The sequence below is a fragment of the Haemaphysalis longicornis genome, unplaced genomic scaffold (assembly GCF_048455015.1).
Source record: "Haemaphysalis longicornis isolate Haplotype H1 unplaced genomic scaffold, Haemaphysalis longicornis Haplotype H1 scaffold_9, whole genome shotgun sequence".
Lineage (NCBI taxonomy): Eukaryota > Metazoa > Arthropoda > Arachnida > Ixodida > Ixodidae > Haemaphysalis > Haemaphysalis longicornis.
In genome coordinates, this window is record NW_027526460.1 from 144,876,872 (window position 1) to 144,900,081 (window position 23,210).

The following is a 23,210-nucleotide window of genomic DNA, read 5'->3' on the forward strand; positions in this document are numbered from 1 at the left end:
GTGTACCTGTTCACAACCATAAGAAAAAAAACTCTGTAGCCTTAACTACACGTCCACATTATGATGTGAGTAATTTGGAATGCAGACCAGAAGAAATTATATAACCTATGGCTAGATGTTCACATATCGCTGCGCACTTTTATGGCCTTCCGAACAGTGTAGCTCTTTTAATAAATTTAACAACTCGATATCAGTTCCCACAAATAAAGGTGGCGGCATTTTGTGTTTCTCGGGTGCAACCTACTGGTTATAGGTGCATTATGGTACAGAAGACGTGAGATATCAAGAAGATTATAAATTAGTATAGTTTGTCACTGTAAAAACGCCTCATGGAACACACTAAAATTCCGATTGAGTGCATTAAGGCCGCTGATGTGTCTCGTGCTACGTGGTGAGCAGTCGTGCAGCAACAATGCCAGTTGTTGTCCTTTTAAATCACAGCATTTCCGAGTTAGCAGTTGGTGGTTTTGTCTGTCGCCTTAAGAACATACCATAACTGCTAGTCTTTTCCTTACTGCCATTAAAATGAAAGTTAGTTGCAATGGTAACAGCGGCTCTTTTTTTAGCTATGGCGCCAAGCATTGATTAAGCGTCATTGAGAGCCGAAAAGACATTAAAAAGAAAACGTTTAAACATGTTCCTCAGCCCTGGAGATTTGTTGGATTACAATCGGTGCTATGTGTCTCGTTAAAGTACTAAAAACCAGACTGTTCGACTGAGCGACTGCATACTAGGTTGAGCAGTCCCTTTATTTCATTAAATTATAGCCACGCTCCTTGGGTATATTATAAACATCTGCACTCGCAGTTTCGAAACAACTTTTCCAACATCAATCACTTACGTTTACGCAGTTAATTGAGAAGCATACGGCTTTTGAACATTATCAACATTTTTCTAAATACGCTCGTATATTATGCTGCGAGATAAGCATACAAAATGTCTCCAATTTCAACTAGTTTGGATTCAAGTTCTAAAACACCTTTTGCGCGATGAGCAATTTTCCACCCGAGAACGTCTACGTTCTTCGACTTCAAGACCAATTTTTTTTTTCGAATTAACTTTTATAACTACGCTAAGTGTAGTATTGAACAGATGATGATGATGATGGTTGGATGTTTATGGCGCAAGGCCAACTGGGGCAAAGAGCGCCAAAACAATAGTCATATATGAGGGGTGAAACCTTAAACACTAAGTAAGCAAAAACAAAAGTAAAATCACAAACGACAATGAGCATGGCTGGTGTATAGGGCCAGATTCCATTATGCGTGATAGGAAATGAGGTTTAAAAACTTGACTTCTGACAAATACTCAAACACACGTTTCAACGAAACAATGGCGTCGTCACCTAGAAAAAACGATGGATGTAGGGGAATATGTAGGGGACTGGGCACGGTCGCACCGCAGCGATGACGGTCGCTTACCCGTTCACTCTCATTGTACAGATTTGCCTCGGCCTGCTTCAACACCCGGAGAGCGTGCGCGCGGGATCCCCTGCGCTGACCCAACCGCTGCATCGGCTCGAGACTGCCACCCTCGACGCCCCGGACCGGTTCAACGGAGCCCCCTGGGAAGCCTGGACGAGTCACTCGACGTCGACAGCGCCGCTCTCCTACGAGAGTACAAAAGGCCTTCCGCCCCTCCCAGAGACCACTGGGCACGGTCGCACCGCAGCGATGACGGTCGCTTACCCGTTCACTCTCATTGTACAGATTTGCCTCGGCCTGCTTCAACACCCGGAGAGCGTGCGCGCGGGATCCCCTGCGCTGACCCAACCGCTGCATCGGCTCGAGACTGCCACCCTCGACGCCCCGGACCGGTTCAACGGAGCCCCCTGGGAAGCCTGGACGAGTCACTCGACGTCGACAGCGCCGCTCTCCTACGAGAGTACAAAAGGCCTTCCGCCCCTCCCAGAGACCACTGGGCACGGTCGCACCGCAGCGATGACGGTCGCTTACCCGTTCACTCTCATTGTACAGGTAAGACGGCGTTACGGCCTGTGCTACCGATCTAGTGACCCATTTCTGTTGGTGCTGCCGTGCCCACGGCTTTTCTCGAGTGCGGGTGTTTGCATGTTAATCAGAAAGCTGCTCTTATTATGCGGGGACGTCGAGACCAACCCAGGCCCTGAAATGAAACAAATCCTTGACCAACTTAAAGCCATAGCACAAGATATTAACGACATAAAAGAAACAAGACTAGCAGACATCGACAGAAAACTGGACGCGATTGCCAATCTCGAGCAAAAGCTCGAGCGATGCGTGCATGAAATCGCGGCGACAAACGAGGTCATAAAGAGACTAGAAAAACGCGTGGATGACCTTGAGAATCGTAGCCGAAGGTCGAACCTCATTGTGTACGGCTTAACAGAAAGAGAAGGAGAGACCAGCAAAGATCTCGAGTCAGCTGTTAACGACAACATAATTAAAGATAAACTCGAACTAGAACCGGTCGCCATCGAGCGCATCCACCGCATAGGACAACCGGGGACAGACAAAACACGACCGGTAATCCTGAAACTTTTGGATTCAAGTAAGAAAATGCCCATACTGAGAAGCTGCAAAAAACTTAAAGGAACAAACATTTCAATCGGGGAAGACTTCAGCCAAAGAATCCGAGATGTTAGGAAAAAGTTATGGGACAGTGCTAAACCAAACCGAGAAAACAACGACAAGGTCTCTCTCTCCTTCGATAGGCTCTTCATCAATGACTGCGCGTTCATTTGGGACGAAGATAAGAACGAAAGAGTGTCCTTGCAAAAAAAGTCGATGTCAGAAAGAGGCCGCCCACAAACCCGCAGCCGAACAAAAGAAATGCACTAACAATACTAAACGTGAACGCCAGAAGCATACTCAACAAATCAGAAGATTTTGAAAGCCTGCTTCTTGAGCATTCTCCCGACATCGTCGGCATCACCGAAACATGGCTCACCTCCGATATTTTCAACCACGAATTCGCGCCGCCCAATTATTCTGTTATCCGCAAAGACAGACCCAGCCGGGGCGGGGGCGTAGCCCTGCTGATTAAAAACACAATACCATTCACTCCCCTTCCTGCCATCGCAGACACCGAGGCCGTCTTCACCCAAATTATTTGCAACGACTTCCCCATATTCATCGGCTGCTTTTACCGAAGCCCTCAGTCTGGACCCGAACCCATAATAGCACTGCAGAGCTTCATGCAAAACTACGTCCAGAACTCACGCCTTATTCTGCTCGGCGACTTCAACCTCCCGGATTTTGATTGGTTGTCCATGCGTTACACATCCCCTGGTTCAAGCGCACTGACAGACCTAATGTTAAACTTTAATCTTCATCAAGTGGTACGTCATCCCACACGCACTCAGGGTACCGCGCACAACATTCTCGACCTAATACTTTTAAGTGATCTGTTTCCTCTGCAGGAAAGCCAAACAGTCGTAATCGATGGTTTCTCCGACCATGATATACCCAAATGTACCTTACCACTTGGCACTGCTGTTCAAAAAATACATACTCAAAGGGAAGTCGTCAATTTCAATAGGGCGGACGACGCCAGCGTGACAACCTACCTGGCCCACGAATTCCAAAGCTTCTCCCAAATGGCTTCCGATCCATTAATTAATGTAAACGATCTCTGGCTTCGGTTTAAATCCATCATTGTAAACAGCATAGAAAATTTCATTCCCCTGAAAACTCTAAAAACGCGAAAACACAACCCCTGGATTACCCGAGATGTAATTCACGCTAAGCGTAAAGTAAAAAGACTACGGCGTACCCGCAAAACAAAGGGTGGCAGCCCTTTGGTAAATAGTAGACTAAAAAGTGCCACAAAAGAATTCAAAACGCAAGTGACTAACGCAAAACAATACTACTTTAACGAAACACTGCCACAATTCATTACAAACAACCCGCAGAGGTTTTGGAACTATTTTCGCACACCCCCAACCACAGCTCCAGTGGTATCGTCGGAAGAAAAAACAGCAAAGGCTAACCAGTTCAACGACTACTTTCACTCCGTGTTTATATCCGATAACGGCGCGCTCCCGACACTAAGTTCTACCGCGGATCCACCTATCGATCCCCTAAACATAGCGGACGCCGGTATCTTTAATCTTCTACTCAACCTTGACCACAAAAAAGCAAATGGCCCCGACAATATCCCGAACGAATTTCTGAAACGATACGCGGAGTTGTGTAGCCATTACCTTGGAATTGTGTTCAGAAAATCTCTTGAGACTGCGCAGTTACCAGATGACTGGAAAATAGCCAAAGTTGTACCAATTCACAAATCCGGCGATGACACACCGTGTAATTACCGACCAATTTCCCTCATTAGCACATGTTGCAAAATCATGGAACACATCATACTGAAACACTTAACCACCTTTCTAGAAAACAATAACATTCTTACGCCTCACCAGCACGGCTTCCGAAGGAACCTATCAACCACCACCCAGTTAGCCGAGGTAGTACATGATCTCGCGCTAACGATCAACAACCGCGGTCAAACAGACATAATTCTTTTAGACTTCAAAAAAGCATTCGACTGTGTATCCCACGCCAAGTTAATCTCGAAACTGAGGGCCATTATCGGGGAAGGACCGATCACAGCATGGATCACAAGTTTTCTGTCCCAGCGATTGCAATACACTGTTTGCGACCAAGCACCATCCGATACAGTTCCCGTCACCTCAGGCGTCCCCCAGGGATCAGTGTTAGGACCTCTGTTATTCCTCATTTTCATTAACGACATCACCTGCAACTTAGACTGTCACATTAAACTTTTTGCAGACGACTGCATCATATACAAAGAAATTAAGGGCCCGAAAGACCACTGCACTCTGAATAGTTCACTCCAAAAAATTGCCGAATGGTGTAACACGTGGCAAATGTCCATCAACAAAAACAAATCAGTGTGTATGACCATTACAGCGAAAAAGAATCCCTCTAACTTCTCCTACGTTCTTGAAGGAACCGTCCTTACCAAAGTCAACCAGCACAAATATTTAGGTGTCACTCTAACATCAACCCTTCAGTGGGATTCACACATCGACATCATCACTTCAACTGCTCTGCGCAAGTTATTTTTTCTTAGACGCCGCTTGCGACTAGCACCATGGCGTACCAAGCTTCTGGCCTACACCACGTTCGTACGGCCAATTCTCGAGTATGCCAACGTTGTTTGGTTTCCGCACACAATTTCCAGCAGAAATAAAATAGAAAGGGTACAGAGAAAAGCCATCAGGTTCATCTACAACAGGTACACCCGTAACGACTCGCCCACAAACTTGCTACTTCTTGCGGGTCTTTCAACACTATCAGACAGAGCAAGAGTAGCGCGCTTGAAATTCCTACACCAGGTACTACACCATCGGCTGAAAATAGATGCCTCCAAATATATATCACTCTCGACTTCACGCCTCTCACGCCGCAAACACTCGTACACACTAAAAGAGTACTCTTTCCATAATGATACATTTCAATACTCGCTTTTTCCGCTTGCAGTGAAAGAATGGAACGAACTGGATCCAACTATATCAAATACAGTATGCTTTTCAACTTTCTGCAAATTACTGGATAACGACTCAACCGATCACAATGGCGAACTTTAAACATGTTAAGACCACTCTTTTGTACTCATTCCCATAGCCACCTGCTTTAAGTACAAAGTGCCCTCCTTTCAAAGTGATATTCCGGTCAATGCCACCTTTGTTTGGTTTTGTTTTTCTTTTTGTAAAGCACATCTGTTGTCCACGCGATGAGCTCACTTTGCGGTTTCCTCTACATGTCCTTTGGATATGGTTGCACCCCAGCCCAACCAATAGCGCAGGGAATAGAAACCCGACGTTCCGAGGCCGGCACGGCCTTGAGGCTTCGTGGATGCGGCGCCCCCACTCTAGCGCCGTCTTGCATTCTCTAGCGCCGTCTTGCATTCTTTCAGCGCGGTTGACCTCTCTCGGGGATCTTCGCTGAACAACGTAGCCCTTTTTCCTACACGGACGGGCGCCTGTCGGCAGGGCTAAGCCGAATGATTCAGGCCCGGTGGGGCAACAAAGGGAGGGGCTGCTTCCCCCAGTTCGTTCCCCTTTCGAGGACGGCCGTCCCGGCAAGGTCAACTTCCTGGTATCCTGTCCCGCATTGTTCGTCGACGGCGCTGCGTCCTTTCTTCTGTCCGCCGACTTCGTTTCTGCCTTCCGGGCGCTCTCTTTGGGGCCGGGATCGGGTAGCCCGTCGCCGTTGATGGTTATGGACGATTTGCACCCCTCTTTTCTGAATAAGCCGTCTGGCGTCTCGCTTGCTCATGGCACGCCGGGCACCGGCTTCGGCGTTCCAGGGCCCCGACGGTCGATGCCCTCTCGCAGTTAGCCGCCCTCTCTTGCTTACGGCGGCGGACACGGAAAAGATAAACCTTTAGAGTGGTTCTCTTTTTCTTCTTTCTTGTTGTTGGGTCCGAAATTACCCGATTCTGCTCTCTTTGCGGGTATAAAACGGGAAACACACAGTCGCCGCTCTGGGAATAGGGAGGACACACCTGAGGCCTTTCGGTCTACTCGTCACTTGGACATCAAATAAGAAGGAGGGGGGGGGGGTGGGGGAAGGGAGCCATCGCGTTCGCTTTGAAGCGTGAACTGGATGTCGGGGTGGAAGGAATTTGATGCTTTTCGTAACTAAACTTCGGTGGTCTACAGTGCGCGAAGACTTTGTATGTCTATGTCTTTACATTGTTTACATGTCTGTACGTCCGTATTGTTGTCTGTATTCTTGTGTCTACATCATTGTTGCCTCTATACCATTGTTTTTACCTTCCCCTTATGTAAACATTGACGACGCTGCACAACTCAGCGGTTCTGCACGTGAAGTGAAAGTGTGTGATACCCTTTTCATGTACGGTTTATTGTTGTTTTTGCTTGTTGGCCAATGTTAGGCCCATCGCTGTTGTTCCTGCTGAAATTGTATGAATGCCCACCTGCTATGGTCTCGCCCGAGACTGGCAGTATTGAAAATAAATAAATAAATAAAAATATGTTGTCTGTAGAGTTCTCTGAAGTGTTTGTGTCGTGTTGTGTGAAGTGCCTTGCATGTGATTAGTATGTGCACTACGGATAGGGCCTCTCCGCACTTGCTGCACTGGGGTCTAGAAGATCCTGTCAGCAGATACGAGTGTGTTGCATGGGTGTGCCCCATCCGTAGCCTAGCCAAGGCGACTTGCGTGTGTCTCTTGTGTGAGTCAGCTGTGTACCATTCAAAGTCTGGCTTTATTACATGTAGTTTGTTGTCTGTCTGTTCATCCCAGTGTGTTTGCCATGTTCTGCGCAGGTATTGTCTTATGTGTGGCTTGAGGTCTGTGTAGGGTATCGTTGTAATGTCTACAGTGTTCCTGAGTGCAGCAGCACCGGCCCTCTCGTCTTCCAACTCGTTCCCAGCGATCCCAGCGTGTCCTGGGACCCAGCAGAGGAGCAGCCGATGCTTCTCCGCATACACCGACATGATAGTGTTGAATACAAGATTAATTATGTGGTTTTTGGGGAGTTTATGCGATCATAATGCGCGAACAACACTCAAAGAATCTGTGTAGATGATAGAATTGGGAATTTGATTTTCAAGGATATGTCGTACAATCAGTAAAATTCCGTATGCTTCTGTTGAAAAAATTGTTGTGTGCACGCTCATGGTTCTGGCTGCATTGAAATTTGGACCATGAGCAGCGCACGACACCATAGTGGAGGTTTTAGAAGCGTCACTGTAGAATTCAGCACGTGGGTATTTGAACTGCAAAGAAAGAAAGTGCTGCAGTATTGCAGCTCGCGGTACCCGATTTTTGTCAAGCTTTATAAAAGAAAGGTCACAGGACACAGGGCGAACTTGCCAAGGCGGTAAAATGTTTAAAGAGGATGACCTGTACACGTCTAAAAACGAAGCACTGAGATCCGAGGCTCGCTCTCTCGCTCGAAGTGAAAAAGGCGGAGTAACGGACGGGCGATTTACAAACAGCACAGATGTGGATGTATCGTTAAGGACAAGATAAAAAGGGTGGTTATTCTGAGATGAAATTTTAAAAGCATAAAGTAAGTCCATGTACGTTCGCTGGTTCTCAAGGCTCCACTTATTACATTCAACATATAGACTATCGACAGGGCTAGTGCGAAAAGCACCCGACGCAAGCCGTAGCCCCAAGTGTAGTACCGGGTCAAGCATTCGCAATGCTGTTTTACTCGCCGACCCATATACCACGCTGCCATAGTCCAAACGAGACCCAACCAAAGCAATATAGAGCCGTAGTAGGAGTTCTTTGTCGGAACCATACGAATGGTGGGAGAGAACCTTCAGGATATTCATTGTTTTAAGAAATTTATGTTGAAGTTTCTTGATGTGTGGAATGAATGTGAGTTTCTGGTTAAACACAACACCTAAAAACTTGTGCTCCTTCTTCACAGCAAGCGACACGCTATTAAGTGTAATGTCTGGGTCTGGAAGGATCCCGCGCTTCCTAGAGAACACAACGCAGGAGCTTTTTGCAGAATTCAATTTAAAACCATTCTTGTCTGCCCAGCTGGCAAGTTTGTTGACGGCGAGCTGGACTTGACGTCGCATATTGACATATTACAAGATTTAAACGATATCTGCACGTCATCTACATACATAGAGTAAGAAATTGTAGTCGGCAGTGCCTTCCCAAGGGAGTTCATCTTTACTATGAAGAGAGTGCAGCTTAGAACTCCACCTTGCGGCACGCCATTTTCTTGCACGTGTACCTTTGACAGTGCATAACCAACTCTGACGCGAAAGGTTCTCTCCGACAAATAACTAATAACGGTATTTAACATGTTACCAGAGACACCGAACGACTTAAGGTCAGTAAGTATGCCATAACGCCATGCGGTGTCATAGGCCTTCTCTATGTCAAAAAACACCGTAAGACAGAACTGTTTGTGAATGAAGGCATCCTTAATGTATGACTCTAGTGCCACAAGTTGATCGTTTGTGGATCTCCCCGCCCTGAAGCCTGCCTGGCAGCTCTCAAGAAGACCGTTGTACTCCAAAAAGTACACAAGCCTCCGGTTTATCATCTTCTCGAGAAGCTTGCACAGGCAGCTAGTCAGGGCATTGGGTCGATAGCTAGCGGGAGAAGAAGGGTCCTTCCCTTCTTTCAAAAATGCTACAACTATGGCATCCCTCCAAGACTTTGGAATGTGCCCCGAAAGCCATATCTTGTTGAAAAGGTGAAGAAGTGTTACAAGAGTGTCTGTGTGTAAGTTCTGTATCATTGTATATGTAATATTGTCTGGGCCTGGAGCTGAGGGTTTACACGTGCTCAGAGCACCCCTCAGCTCATGAAGTGTAAACTCCGAGTTATAAGAAGTGGCTGACCTGTCATTGTCATGTAAAGGCTTCTTTTGGGCCATGTGTTTGCGTTTCATGAAAGTGTTTGTGTAGTGTGCTGAACTGGAAACGTGTTGGAAGTGTTGTGCGAGTGTGTCAGCCTGGTCTTCGAGTGTGTCCCCTGTTGTGCTGACCAGAGGCAGGCTGTGTGTTTGTTGTCCTTTGAGTTTGCGTATTCTTGTCCATACTTTCCGTGTGTCTGTGTAGGAGTTTATTGATGTTATGAAGGACCGCCAACTCTCTCGTTTTGCCTCACGGCACACACGTTTTCCTAACGCCTTGGCCCGTTTGAACAAAATGAGGTTACCCGACGTGGGGTACCGGCGAAGGATACCCCACGCCTTGTTCTGGGCCTCTCGCGCCCGCCTACAGTCTTCATTCCACCACGGCCTCCTCTTGTTGCACGAGGCACCAGAGGCGTGGGGAATGGACTTTTCGGCGGCGTCGAGGATGTGCGCCGTGAGGAGTTGGGTAGCTTCTTCAACGTGTAGGTGTCCTATGGATGTGTGGTGTAGTTTCGATGTCTCTGTAAATGTGTTCCAGTTAGCTCGTGCTTCATTGAACCTATTATGGGAAGATGGACTGCTTGGGCCTTTACCTATATATGTTAGTGAAGTGGGGAAGTGGTTACTGCCATATGGGTCAGTGCCCACTCCCCACTCAAGACATGGAAAGAGAATTGCCGAACCAATAGCCAAGTCAAGATTTGAGTATGTACTGAGCCCTTTGTTATGGTATGTAGGCTGTTTCTTGTTGAAAAGGCATGCTCCCGAGGATGTTAAAAACTTCTCTATCAGGCGACCTCGGGCATCCGTGCGAGAAGAGCCCCAAAGAGAATTGTGTGCATTGAAGTCGCCTGTTAAGATGTATGGTTCAGGAAGCTGGTCCACCAGCGCCTCAAAGTCAGAGCTCAGAAGTGCAAGATCAGGAGAGATGTAGATGGAGCATACCGTTATCAACCTATTAAAAATTATTGTGCGGACGGCTACAGCCTCAAGGACAGGGTTCAAGGTGACAGGGTGGCATGCTAAGGATTTTCGGGTGATTATGGCAACACCGCCAGAAGAGTATGTGCAGCCATCCCTGTCTTTCCTGTATACCATGTAACTATTCAAGAAATTTGTGTGTTTGGAATTCAGATGTGTTTCCTGGACACACATTATACTTGGCTAATTGGCATGCAGAATCTCATACACGTCGTCAAGATTGTTCAGAAGGCCTCTGCAGTTCCATTGAACAATATTTTCTCTTCCCATTATTATGTGTTCAGAGCTACTGGAGTGTGACTATTTATGTAGGATCTTTCGGGGCTTGCACTCTTGGAAGGGGGTTTCTGACCTTCTCTACTGACCTGGACGCCGCAGCCCGTTCCTTCCGCTGCGATGAAAGCCGGAAGGGCTCGACGTCCATGTCGTCATCTGAAGGCAAGGGGCTGCCCAGCGGACTGGGCCCCCTTGACGTCGTACCCTTTCGGGTGTTCCTTGCCTGCGCTGGCAGTGCCGAAGGCGTGGGGAGCACCACAGGTGACACAGACAGTGAGGCGGGGGAGGGGGTCGCTGTGACTGCCGCCGTCTCCATCTCGTCCGGGCCCTCGCGTGTGCTTCGGGCCGGTGAAGAGGGGGAAACGGTGGGTGCAGCAGCATCCCCACCGGACGTGGATGCCACCACAGCCGCTGCTGGCTCAGCGAGCGGTGCGGAGGCGGGTTGGGCTGCAAGAGGCAACCCAGGGGGGGGGGGCGGGGGCGGGACCAAGTCTGACTCTCAGTACTGGGTCCCCGCCGAAACCAAACGCCGCTCCGCCCCCCGGCGAGCTGCGTCGGCGTACCTGCCCAGAGGGAAGGAGGCGAACCTCTTTCGCGCCTCTGGGAAGGTGATGTTTTCGGTTATCTTAAGGTTAATGATTTTTTTTTCAAGAGGAAACTTTTCACAAGCGCGAGAGTGTGCTGCGTGTGGACCCTGGCAATTCGGGCAGGTGAAGTTCGTTGCAGTGCAGTTGTCAGATAGATGATCGTGCTGGGCGCATTTGGCACATGTTGTTCTGCCTCGACAGGAGTTGGTACCATGCCCGAACCTCTGGCACTTGAAACAGCGCCTCGGGTTCGGGATGTACGGCCGGACAGAACAACGGATGAAACCTGCGTTGACATGCTCGGGCAGCGTGCAGCGGTCGAAAGTCAGGATCAGATGTTTGGTGGCTATTTCTTTGTTCTCTCTCCTGATGACGATGCGCCTTACTGCTGTCACGCCTTGGTCTTTTAGGCCTTCGAGCAGATCAGTCTCTGTCTCGGTTAGGAGATCTGCCTCAGAGATCACACCTTGACAACTGTTGAGGCTGCGGTGGGGTGTGACCCTGATCTCCAGATCTGCCATGCGGGTTTGTTTCAGGAGGTTTGTGGATTGCTGCTGAGTTTTAACTTCAACTAGCACTTCACCAGTTCTGAGCTTTTTGGCGTCATATGTTTTGCCGATGATACCTTCAAGGTATTTAGAAACAAGAAATACAGATTGAGAGGAAACCGGCTTCGATTTGTCCACAGATTCAATTATCAAAAAACGAGGGTAGTTATCTGGCTTTGGGAGCGAGATAGAAGGCAAAGAAGGAAAAGATACTTCGGTGCGGCCCCTTTTAGGGGGCCGATCACGGTTGGGGGGGGGTTTTGAAGATACCATATGGCATAGTATAAAAGCAGGGAGACGGGGGTACTTTCTCCTTTGACCTTACCCTGGTGGTCAAAGAGGTCCCGGAGCTCCCTGCCTGGTAGACAGGCAGGGAGCCCATCGGCCGGAGCTTGACCAAGGCTCCGACGGCCACCGTTCGTGGTTTATAACCCTCCACCTATAAACACATCGCCACGGTTGGATCCAGCTTATGTTTGGGGGCTCGGGGTCCGCGGTATCGCCACTACCGTCACCAAGATTGCTCAAGGTGCCCCGTGCGGGGTAGTATTGAACAGGATAGGCTCCTTCACCAATGAGCTGTGCGCATATTGGTGGGCATTCGCGCTTTGACCAGACCTAAAAAGCGCTAAAACAAAGTAGACTAAGGAGAACCGGTTGCTGGGCGTGTTGGTTTTGGTGTAAGAACATACTGAGTTGCGCAAAGAACCACACAGAAGAAAGAGGACACGGGACAGGTACTACACTTCCAACTGTTTATTGGCGAAGATAGCGAAGTTATGATGCACGGTTTTACCTTCGCTAATAAACAGTTGGAAGTGTAGCGCCTGTCCCCGGTCCTCTTTCTTGTGTGTGTTTCTTTGCGCTACTCAGTATGTTCTTAAAGGAGACTGTCAATAGGAGTGCTCACCTTAGGCCACATTTTGCAGACTAATCTCAGCCTTTCGTAAAGCATCATTTCTGTGCTGTATTTAATGCTGCATTTAAAGTAAATAAAAAAACAGCAGTGCGTTTGGCCGAAAGCCCTCTTCAAGTCATGTTCACTAGGTCATCACGACGTCTGTGCTGCCCTTTTTAATTTCGGTGCCATGTCCTGCATAGGTCCCCTTTATTAAGCTTGTATGCCTATGAAATGCATTTTATTCTTTTGCTAAATTAGCTGCAATATATTGGTAATTTAATTGGGATTGTAAGTATAGTAAAATCATCGCAATCGCTTGAGTCATGATTTTGCATAGTCATTTAGTTCTATGTTGAGAAGAAAAAGCTTGATTTTGATTTCATTAATTGATTGATTGATTGATTGATTGATTGATTGATTGATTGATTGATTGATTGATTGATTGATTGATTGATTGATTGATTGATTGATTGATTGATTGTGAGGTTTAACGCGCCGACGCTACACAGGCGATGAGGCGCACCGTAGTGGAGGGCTGCGGATTAATTTTGACCACCGAAGGATTTACAACGTGCCCCGAAATCTCGAACAAACGGGCGTTCTTTTTTTTTCGCCTCCATCATAAAAGCGGCCGCAGGGGCCGGGAATAGATCCCGCGCCACTGGGCTCAGCATCACAGTGCCTTAGCCACTGAGCCACCGCGGCGGGTGGAAGAGAAAGCTTACAATCAACCTTTAGAAAGCCGGCTGATTTTACAGACTTTAGAAACGTCAAGCTCAACAAAATTTACAAACATTTTACAAGCAAACCACAATTTATCCCTGATGCCACACGATTCCCAAACCTGCGTGAAATTAGGGCATATTTTAGTTGTCTTCATATTGCTTGAATACTTCGATTTCCAGGAAATAGCCGACGACGAACATTTTACACAGCTTTTATGTTCACGCAGCAGCAAATTCGGCCGCATGAAGTGCGAGAACCTACAATTTTTTATGTCACGCGGTCATCGTCATTTGAAGCTTCTAAACAATTGGAAGTCCTTGAGCCAAAAGATACATGCGGACCACCTTTTTCGTGCTTTTACCGTTTATGTCGCACTGCTATGTATCGGTCTCTAAACAACAGATCTGCAGATTTGGATTCGAGGCAGTCAGCCATGCTCTTTAACATTTCTTTCGGTGAGTGTGAAATAATTGTTTTGCCCTAAACTTTCCCAGGGGACTCTTGCCAAGGAGACAGCGGCGGCCCACTAATGCAAGGAGTAGAAGGCGATGAGATAGTTTGGACGCAGGTATGGTATTATTGTCGTTATATTTGGGGCATGTTGGTTCATGGCGAGAACCAAAACACGTCGACCTTTGCATCCACCAGTAGCTTCGTCTTTAGGGGCCTACTGAGCTGACGGCGGAAGCTATGCACCGTACGACGAATGTTCCATTCACGGAATCCTTGAAGAAGTGTTCATTGCATATTGTAAATTTGTCTTTTCAAACCTTACATTTTTTGCGGAACATTCATGAACATTATTTAGAATTTTTCCCTACAGTGGCGGCTATAGTGGCGTGTATTTGAGGTAAGACACCGGCGAACGTAACCGAGGTATGCTGTGAGGTTGAAGTGCCGCGCTTTGTTGCATAGGTGCATAAAACCGATTATCATCAAAGGCCAATGTTGTATCTTTGCCATATCAATGACCTCTTTCTCTTGAGGCATTGATATCAAATTTCAAGTCCGACAAATATGATCACCTCCACATTAGCCCAACATGCCTCCGCACAGCCCGATTGTCCAAACTGGAGCTGTGCCCAATTCACGTCAGGGGTACTGACACTCCCGTAAATACACGTTCTTTGCAGAAATTGCCATGTCATTACAAAGCAGAAATTGCAAAAAAACAGTGAAAAACGCAGACGTGAACATCTCCCCTGGTAGCAGCGATGTTGAGAAGCTGGCATCAGTGCTTGGCGGCTGCTTTAGGAACAAGCAGTGATCACTGTCTGTGGTGTATATAAGAAAAAAAAGATAAATTAACAGCATTTTTACAGAGTTACAGCAACGGCAGGTTAATGGTCACTTTAGAATGAACTTGCTAATGTAAACTGGGAAAGTCTACTTGTTTATGTGTCTTGAAAAGCGAAAGTTATTTTGCGAAGTTCGCGCAACATATTCCACATATGCAGCAGTAAAAGAAACAGTTAAAGCGTTAAACAGAGATTTCAACGGTGGAGGGAAGACTATTATGGTTAGGGTTTTTTTAGATTAGCGGGCCTAAATCAATGTGAATTGACCATTTCTGTGGAATACCAACTAGCAAAATTTGTATAACCATCTTGACTGCGCGCAGATAATTCAATGAGACTTACATGGTCTTTTTTCACCGAATATTCCTTCTGCTCGCGGACACCCGTATTTATATAAAACGCAGGGTAATAAAAACATTCTATCAGTTTGCAGCACTTCAAGTTCAGAGTGTTTCCCTTGCGATCTTGTCAAATTAAAGTAAACGGTTTTGCTTTCAATGTTCTACAAGTAATCGTAGCGAATTTCGCATTCATCACCGCCGAAATTCCAGAATTCGATGCAGTGAGAGGGCAAGACATCTCACGTGATTTTAATTGCCACTTTCATGACATGCTGCAATCTTTTGAGTTAGGTAGAGCATCTAACGAGTAATCTAGAGAATCTAACGAGTAAAATAACGAATCCCAGGTAATTATTTCACAGGATCGCATTTTTATGAGTCAGCTAAATATCCACACAATTATGAAATTATTGACGTCGTATAAGCACAAATAAACGGCACCATGCCAACAGTTTTCTATACATGTCTATTTAAAAGTCCTCCCACCACAATGCAGTCATAATTTACTAGGCTTTGAACCCTTAAGTGTTCCTTTGTGCACCTAAATAGATTCTTTCAAGCTAAAGTAAATCTTATCTTGTCTACGTTCTGCCTCACTCAACGGCATCGAAATCTTTCCTTCAGTTTAGGCTATGAGCGAACATATTTCTGCACTTCTCCCCCCACTCGCTACTATAGTGACGACTAGTATCATCCCGTGTATATTAACCCTGAACTAAGGACGGGCTATGCCTACGTGGAGTGCAGGTTAGAAGGTGGCTACGAATGAAGCGCAACGCAGGTAGTCCATGGAAATTCTGATGAGCTGGGTATGGTCAGAGACTAGTAAGGAAAGTTTTTGCATTCTTTACATAAAAGTGTTGCAAAAATTGTATGGTGTCCCATGACTAACCAGCTCAACTCCGTACCCTCAGTCCCAACAGCTGTAGACCTCCTGTCCACGGGGGAGGTCAGAACAGCGATACAGTAGAGGGGGCTAAGAATCTCTGGGTCCGAACGCACCGCAATTTAAATGGATGCTGGAAACGTCAACGCACGCTCCTTGTCTAGCAAGGGAAGCTTATCTGTACTACTGTAGGAGCCCTCGTGCATTAGGTGAGAGATAGGGTAAGCGAAGTTAGGACAGGAGAAGGGTTCATAGAGCTCACTAGTGGACATATTCTATGCTACAGTGGTTCTTAAGAGAAGAAAGAACAGGGGGTTTGATTTTTAATCCACAGAGAAATAGCAGGAAATGTCGAGGAGTTTTCAATATCAGCGAGAGAGTCCCGGCTGTTATGATGAAGCTAAGGTTGATGTTAATGGTTAAAATTAGACAGGCCTGTGCATCAACATCAATCAATGATGATGAAGCCATAGAGAGCTTCTTCGAGGACGTCGAATCAGCAATGAAGACGGCAACAACGCAGTTCACAATTTAGATGGTAGACTTTAAAGCGAAGTTCGCTAAGAAGTAAAGGGAGGAAAGGTCAATCGGAAACTTAGGAATGGGCAATCGCAAGAGTCGAGGAGATACACTAGGGGGATTTGCGGAGAGAAATCACCTGAGGTTGATGAACACTTTCTTCTACAAACGAAAAAATAGGAAATGGACATGGAAAAGTCGCTATGGTACAGCCAAAAACCACCTGACCTCATTTGAAGTGACAACCCGGGTCTCGTGCAAGATGAAGAGGTGCTTAATAAGATTCGGAGCAGCGACCACACGATGGGTAGATGCAAGGTCACGCTGAATCTGAGAATACAAAGAAGAAAAGCCGTGAAAACTGAGAAACCCGCGTGGAATCAGCCAGATCGAGATCGCAGGAGTTTAAAATAACTCTTCAAAACAAATTCGCGCTTCTCGATTAGCTGAACGAGGCCAGTGTACACAACCTAAACAACCACTAAACATCGGTAATCAGTGAATCTGCAGCAGCTGTAGGGGAGGCAACATGTAAGGAACAAACTGAAAGACTAAGAAAACGGAGGAACTATTGCCAAACATAAGAACATGAAAGTGTCAACCACGGCGGATGGGATTAAAGTTTCCGAGCTGTGAAAAATACTTAATAGAAGGAAAACAAAGGACATTCATGCAGATAACATGACAGTGATCGAGGAAACGCTGCAAATAGGGCGAAGCTTGAAAGCAACTAAGATAACGCTAGCCATCGGCAAAGACAGGATGTACTCCCTCAGAGCTGCGCAGGGAAACATTACGCCCAACTTGGACAAGATAATAAAGGGCGCAGAACTATTCTACACCAGCCTGTATACCAGAGACCTCAGGCTAGGGGAAGCTGCTCGGTACAAGTGCAGTTTGCGATGTCCGACTAGTAACTAAACAGGACCTTAAAAAGGCTCTAAAAGGACTTAAAAAGGTTTAAATAAGTGATACAAAATTCCGTAAAGTCCACTAAACCCCTTTATATGACATTTATAGATTACGAGAAAGCGTTTGATTCCGTACTCACTGCAGCCGTTTTAGAAGCAATAAACTATCCGAAAGGGAGTAAGACAGGGAGATACCATCTCTCCAAACCTATTATCAGCATGTCTGCAGGAGGTATTGAGAACGCACTACTGTGAAAACATATAATTAAAGATAAACGGAGAACAGTTAAGCCATTCAACGTTTCCGGACGACAAAGTAGCAGTGAGTAAGACTGCAGAACAGCTGCAAACAATGCCTGAGGAACGGTCATCATAAAGCCCGCCGTGGGGCTAGAATAATAATGAATAAACCTAAAGTAATCAGGAATGGCTAAAAACGTCCTCTTCAGCTTAGCAAACGAAACGCTAGAAGAAGCAAAAAATACAACTACCTCGGACAGGCGGTTAGTGCAGACCCCAACTACGAGAGAGAAATCTGGCGCAGAATAGGTATGTTTTGGGGAGCACACAGTAAGCACTGTCAAATAATGAAAAGTAAGCTGCCTCTGTCACTCAAAAGAAAAATATTGAAAACGTGCATACTGCCTGTGATGATATACGGAGCTGAAACCTTGCGTCTTAGTAAACAACTAAAGCAAACTCGGGTCGGCTGAATGGCCCATCCAAGAAGTAATGTTAGGTACAACACACACGTACAAGAATTGTGCTGCCTGGATCAGAGAACAAGCTTGGATTGACAGTATCATGCTTCAAATAAAGAAACAAAATTGTACTTGGGTCAGCCATGAAGTGAGATGAACGGAAAACCGGTGGATAATTAGGGTAACAGAATAGATACCAAGAGATGGGTACAGAAGAAGGTAAGGTGACTAACACGACGGAGGGACGAAAAAAATTGCCCCCACCTCCCCGAAGGGAATCATGAGGAAGTGCGAATGCATTTCTTCCGCCGAGAGTACACGGCGTAGTAATTGTGCCATCGCCTTGAGAGGCGCAGTACCGGCGAGGGGGAGCTGTCAGGCGAGGGGAGAGGCGCGCGCCGAGGGTGAGTGCAAACCTAACCCTTCCCTTCCCTTCACGATTCCCTTCGGGGAGGTGGGGGCAATCGGAGCCGGACCCAGCCGACTCCAGTCGATGCGCACGCCGCTAGCGACATACAACGGCGCATGCTCCAGGTGCTTCAACCACGCCAAGATGCTACCACGCTTTACTAGTCCGCGCCTGTACGTAGCCGGACTCACCAGCCTCCGCTTCACGTGCACGTCTATCGCAACGTCCTCGGGAACCAGCCGCGGAAGACACTCCACCACGCTCGGAACGTCGATGGGCCCGTTCACGATCTGTCCCTTAATGCCGTACTGACCGTTGCCCCGAGTCAGCCGCCTGATGGCCATGAAGGGGAGGCGAGGCGAGATGAGGCGCTCTTCGACCGAGTTTAGATCGGGAAGGTGAGTGGGACCCCCACCTCCCCGGCGGACGATTCAGGCTCGCTTAAGAAGTGCATTCGCACTTATTCCTGGCCAATCTCCCACGTGGGTATGTGCCATGTCAGCGGCCAGGCAGCGCGCGCCCATCTCCCCCCGTTGCTAAGGAAGACGAAAAGCGCGCGCACCCGCAGCTGTTGCTATGCGGACGGCGGAAGGTTCGAGGTCGCTTATAAAGTGCATTCGCACTTAATATGGAACGTCAGGGTAGACTGTGAACGAGAGCAGCGCAGGACAGGAGCGGATAGAGTTCAATGGGAGTCGCCTTCGTCTTGCAGTAGACCAGAATAGGCTGGTTACGATAATCAAAAGAAGGTCCTCTGGTGAGATACCCAACAGAGACGCGTTAATAGGTCGTAATATATAGTGTTTGAGGGGGAAGATTTAGACTACGTTTATTATGGCAGTATTGACTGTGGCGACCATGGTGGAGCAGTTGTTTCTGTACCGCACGTAGATGTGGAATGATATTTGCTTCCAGGCTGGCACACATCATCTCCTGCGACAAATTTTTTTACTCAGTGTTGAAGAAATAAGCAGTGGTAATATAATGATCTCTTTCAATCTTATTTCTTTTTGTTTTGCATTTTTGCACAGGTGGGCATTGTGAGCTGGGGCGGAAGATGCGCAAGGAAGAACTTCGGTTACTACACCGACGTTTCCTATTACGTACCCTGGATCCGAAGGCACATGGATACTGACGCTGCAGCTTAAGCGGCGGTGCGTGGCAACAGCGGCAACAACGCAGTTGTCGATCACGCGGTTTTCCACCCTTAGAGAGCAGGGGGAAGCTGTCGGCTAAGCAAACAGCGCTGTTTTGGAGCGCTGTATTTATCGCCGATCGCAACATCAAGATCAGCTCAGTACTGTGAGACTAGGTTTGTTCTGCAAGGAAATAAAGCCAGTTCGAGAATTCCCAATACCTGCAGCAGTCGTGACTGACTCTGAAATGGCTGCTATGTACTGTTAAGTGGAACTTTCATAGTATTTTTCATTTTTGACGCGAACAAAGAATGAACAAAAGGAATTGATTGCGACCGATCATCGATGGCACACCATTGAAAAAGGGCGGTGGTGAGCGGTGTCATTACCGAATGCAAATATATCACAGATTACGCAACACTACCTTATAATTTTAATTATTTGAAAATATTATTTAAGCGACTGCGAATTTTTGATACCCCACTGTAATAAAGCATCCTTGTCTATATCCAACAATCAAGGGTGTCCCTACTCCACGATACAGTGACCGGGACACTGTTTTGGTAATCCAGTATAGGAAGTCATGAATAAAGCCGAATTCCAACATAGAATATCAAACCAAACCACGAGGAGCGTTGCACTTCGTTCGTCAAAAAGTAGAAAGTCTTCGATTTTTTCGCACCCTCGGATACGCCGTTCTCAATTACGATGCGTCAGTAGATGCGAGAACGTGGCTACGTCATCACTAAACTCAGATAATCTCTACCCAGTTTTCTCTCCTCTGCAAGCTGGGTTCTTTGTGGATGCGCTTGCTGCTGCACTGAAGGAGTTTTTGGAGCACATGAGAGCATCGCATTTTCCTTTTGGTTAGTCGTATAAAGTTTCGCTTTAAAAATATTCATTTCTGAAGGCGAAAGCGTTAATGCCGCTGAGTGCTCCTCCTTACAGTACTGTGCTACTAGGATTGTGCACCGCTGTGCCTGGTCAGCGAGCCGCATGCTTGATTGTCCTCCGAACACCGCCCTCACAGCCACAGTTGCAACTCTTCACCTCCCATTTGGCCGTGCGTTGCTTAGGGGCGTGCTACTTCACTTGCGCTTCGATTGTATTCCTAAGCTGGTAGCTTTCACCGGTGTTACTGCAGCTGCCATGCTGATGAACACGCGCGAGACGGGAAGCTGTGAACTCATCTACCGCTTTTGTCTCAAACTGTGCTGAAGAAGCTGCACCTTAAAGGGCGGTGACGTCATGTGTGAAACATGTTGCCCTCCTCAAGTATCGGATTGTCTGGCTTATACGCCAGAGTTGCGTGCCTGATATCTGATTTCAACGAACCGCTGCTCCACAGGTTCCGCCGTGGCAGAAAAGCACACTCTCATTGCTGCACAGCGAACGCCTTTTCCCGTTGTGCGCAGGTCAGCGACTGCGGCTACCACGTCCAGCCTACGCCGCATCCAGCAGTACACCTACGAGCCCACTTTACTCCGCAGCTGCAACCGCATCAGTGAGTCCTCCATGTGTGGCGGGTGGGTTTCCGCACGAGTTTGGAACTCAAGATGGAGGATGGGCGTGTAACTGCGCTCTCCGTGGTGAGCTATGTACCGGAATTTTAGGCTGAGCAGACGCCAACGCCGGACAGCGACTTTTTCGCACAATTGACCAGGTACACTTGTAGAACAGCCAGAATACTTTCCAGTTTTAACGGCGGTGCTGTTGTATAAGCTGGAATTTCGCAGTTGCAGGAAAACTTACCACGAAAATGCCGAACGCTCGTGAGCGCGTGCCTTTCGGCGACCGCTGGGCATCCCTGGAACGCGCAGTGGCTTTATCAAAAATTACGCCCATCTTCCCGCGAGGGAACCCTGATTTGATGCGACGCATCGGGGGGTTCGATTGGTCGTAACGTTGCCTTGAGCGTTTGCGCTCACGCTGGTATTGGATTGTGTCAGCCCACTCGGAGTCGTCAAGGAGCACGGAGTCGTCAAGCAAAGTCACGCGGAGTCGAACGAGAGCGAGCGCTGACTGAACCGCCGCAGCGCGCTACCCGCTTTATATTCACAGCGCTTGAAGGAGAGGAGACAACGGAGGAGAGTCGCACATGCGCGCACTTGCGCACACCGCGCGTCGCCACGCGACGGGAGCGGAGCGAAGCGAGCGAAGCGCGCGCACGCAGCTGCTGCTTATGATAATGAGACGGAGTGAGAGTGTTGCGCACAGCTGTTGCGCACAACTGTCGCAGAGAAGAACGGAGGAGGGATGCGGACAGACAGCGCGACAACGACGACGCAGGAGGGACATGCCTCAGAGCAAGAGATGCGTCGCATCTAAAAAACCAACTCACAAAAATCCTGAGGACCAAGAAAATGCTGAGCGCTCAGGCTACTGCCGAGTCCCCGAATCGTGCACTGGCTTCAGCAAAAAAAAAAAAAAAAATAGAAAAGAAAAGAAAAAACTCCACCGCTTCGCCAAGTGCTTCCAGCGCTAACGCTAAAGATGAAAAGGTACCCTGGTTGTGTGAGGTCACCGCGGCCGCCGCATTCTCTAGAAGCCATTATGGATAATTGGAGACATGCCAACCATTCCCGAGACGACTAGCAGATTTGGCCACTGCTGCCTACAGTCCATGACGAGCAGACAGTGAAACTGTACAATGCTGAGGACGACTTTGCATCCACCACTCGCAGCGAAGAAGACGGCGACCTTTTCGACACATTTGACAACAATTGCTATCACAGCAAATATGCAAATAAACAATGGCACTCAAAAATAACTGTGTGTCCGGTAATGCCTACGAACAACAGCTTCGCCGTTCAAGTTCTGTGGATGAGTGCACGCTTTTCTGAATATTTAGACTTTATTGCCCTTGGCAACCCTGCAGTTGCCAAGGGCTTTGCGGTTGTGTACTTACGGTTTTATGTTTCTTTCTCCATATCTTCTTGCAGCGTTTTCCCCGATGAGTTAGAGACTTGGTGGTATGTTTATGCCACACACGCAGTAATTGGGAAAAAAATCATACACTGGGTCGAAAAATGTTTGATCCAGTCATACATGTTGTAAGCAATCAAAGCAACGGTTAAGTTGTCTGTGGTCTTCATCATCACTAACATCACTTCACAGTGGGACTGTATGCGGGAAAGTTAGTATTTTTGTCCGTAATTCCGTTGCCGAAACGGCAATTTTTAGCTCGATCCTTGGAAAGATTGGATATTTAGAATAAAAAGGTAGAGTTAAACGCAGTTTATCTGATGACTGCATGCCGCAACTTTAGGCCTTATGCCTATTTTTTTTCTTGAGCCCTTATCATCCCTATTTACTATGTAAGCACGAACATTTTAAGGAACATTTTAAACAATAGCTCTTTGTTCCAACTACCGCCTATTTGCAGGTTCGTGGCAATTGGCGCTTTCCAGTGCCTAAAAATACCTTTTATGGTATGTACGCCGTAAAATGACTTTTTTTTTGTTTGATAGAGTAGACCCCGATCCCGGTTGATATGATTTCCGGGTTACTACGGTTTCAACTGCGAACACCAAAAATTCTCGATAGCGTTACGGTGTTTTTCCCGGTTACTAAGTCCCTAGATAATACGATTTCCCGGTTAGTACGTTCAGAGTTTTAGAACTTTT

At 47.3% G+C, this 23,210-nt stretch overlaps 1 protein-coding gene across 6 annotated transcripts in view; it reads left to right on the forward strand.

Annotated features, from left to right (window-relative positions):
- Window positions 1-21,974, forward strand: part of LOC144153655 (complement C2-like) — a 146,472-nt gene extending 124,498 nt beyond the window's left edge. For 5 of the 6 annotated variants that reach the window (XM_077685317.1, XM_077685315.1, XM_077685316.1 and 2 more), the window contains 2 exons: window positions 13,878-13,951; window positions 19,480-19,802. In XM_077685317.1, coding sequence (XP_077541443.1) covers window positions 13,878-13,951; window positions 19,480-19,596 — 191 coding nt within the window. In that variant the 3' untranslated portion in view covers window positions 19,597-19,802. Of the gene's footprint in view, window positions 1-13,877; window positions 13,952-19,479; window positions 19,803-20,999 lie in introns of those variants that run through there. The other variant, XM_077685313.1, reaches the window with a different exon arrangement.
- Window positions 21,975-23,210: the final 1,236 nt, after the last annotated feature.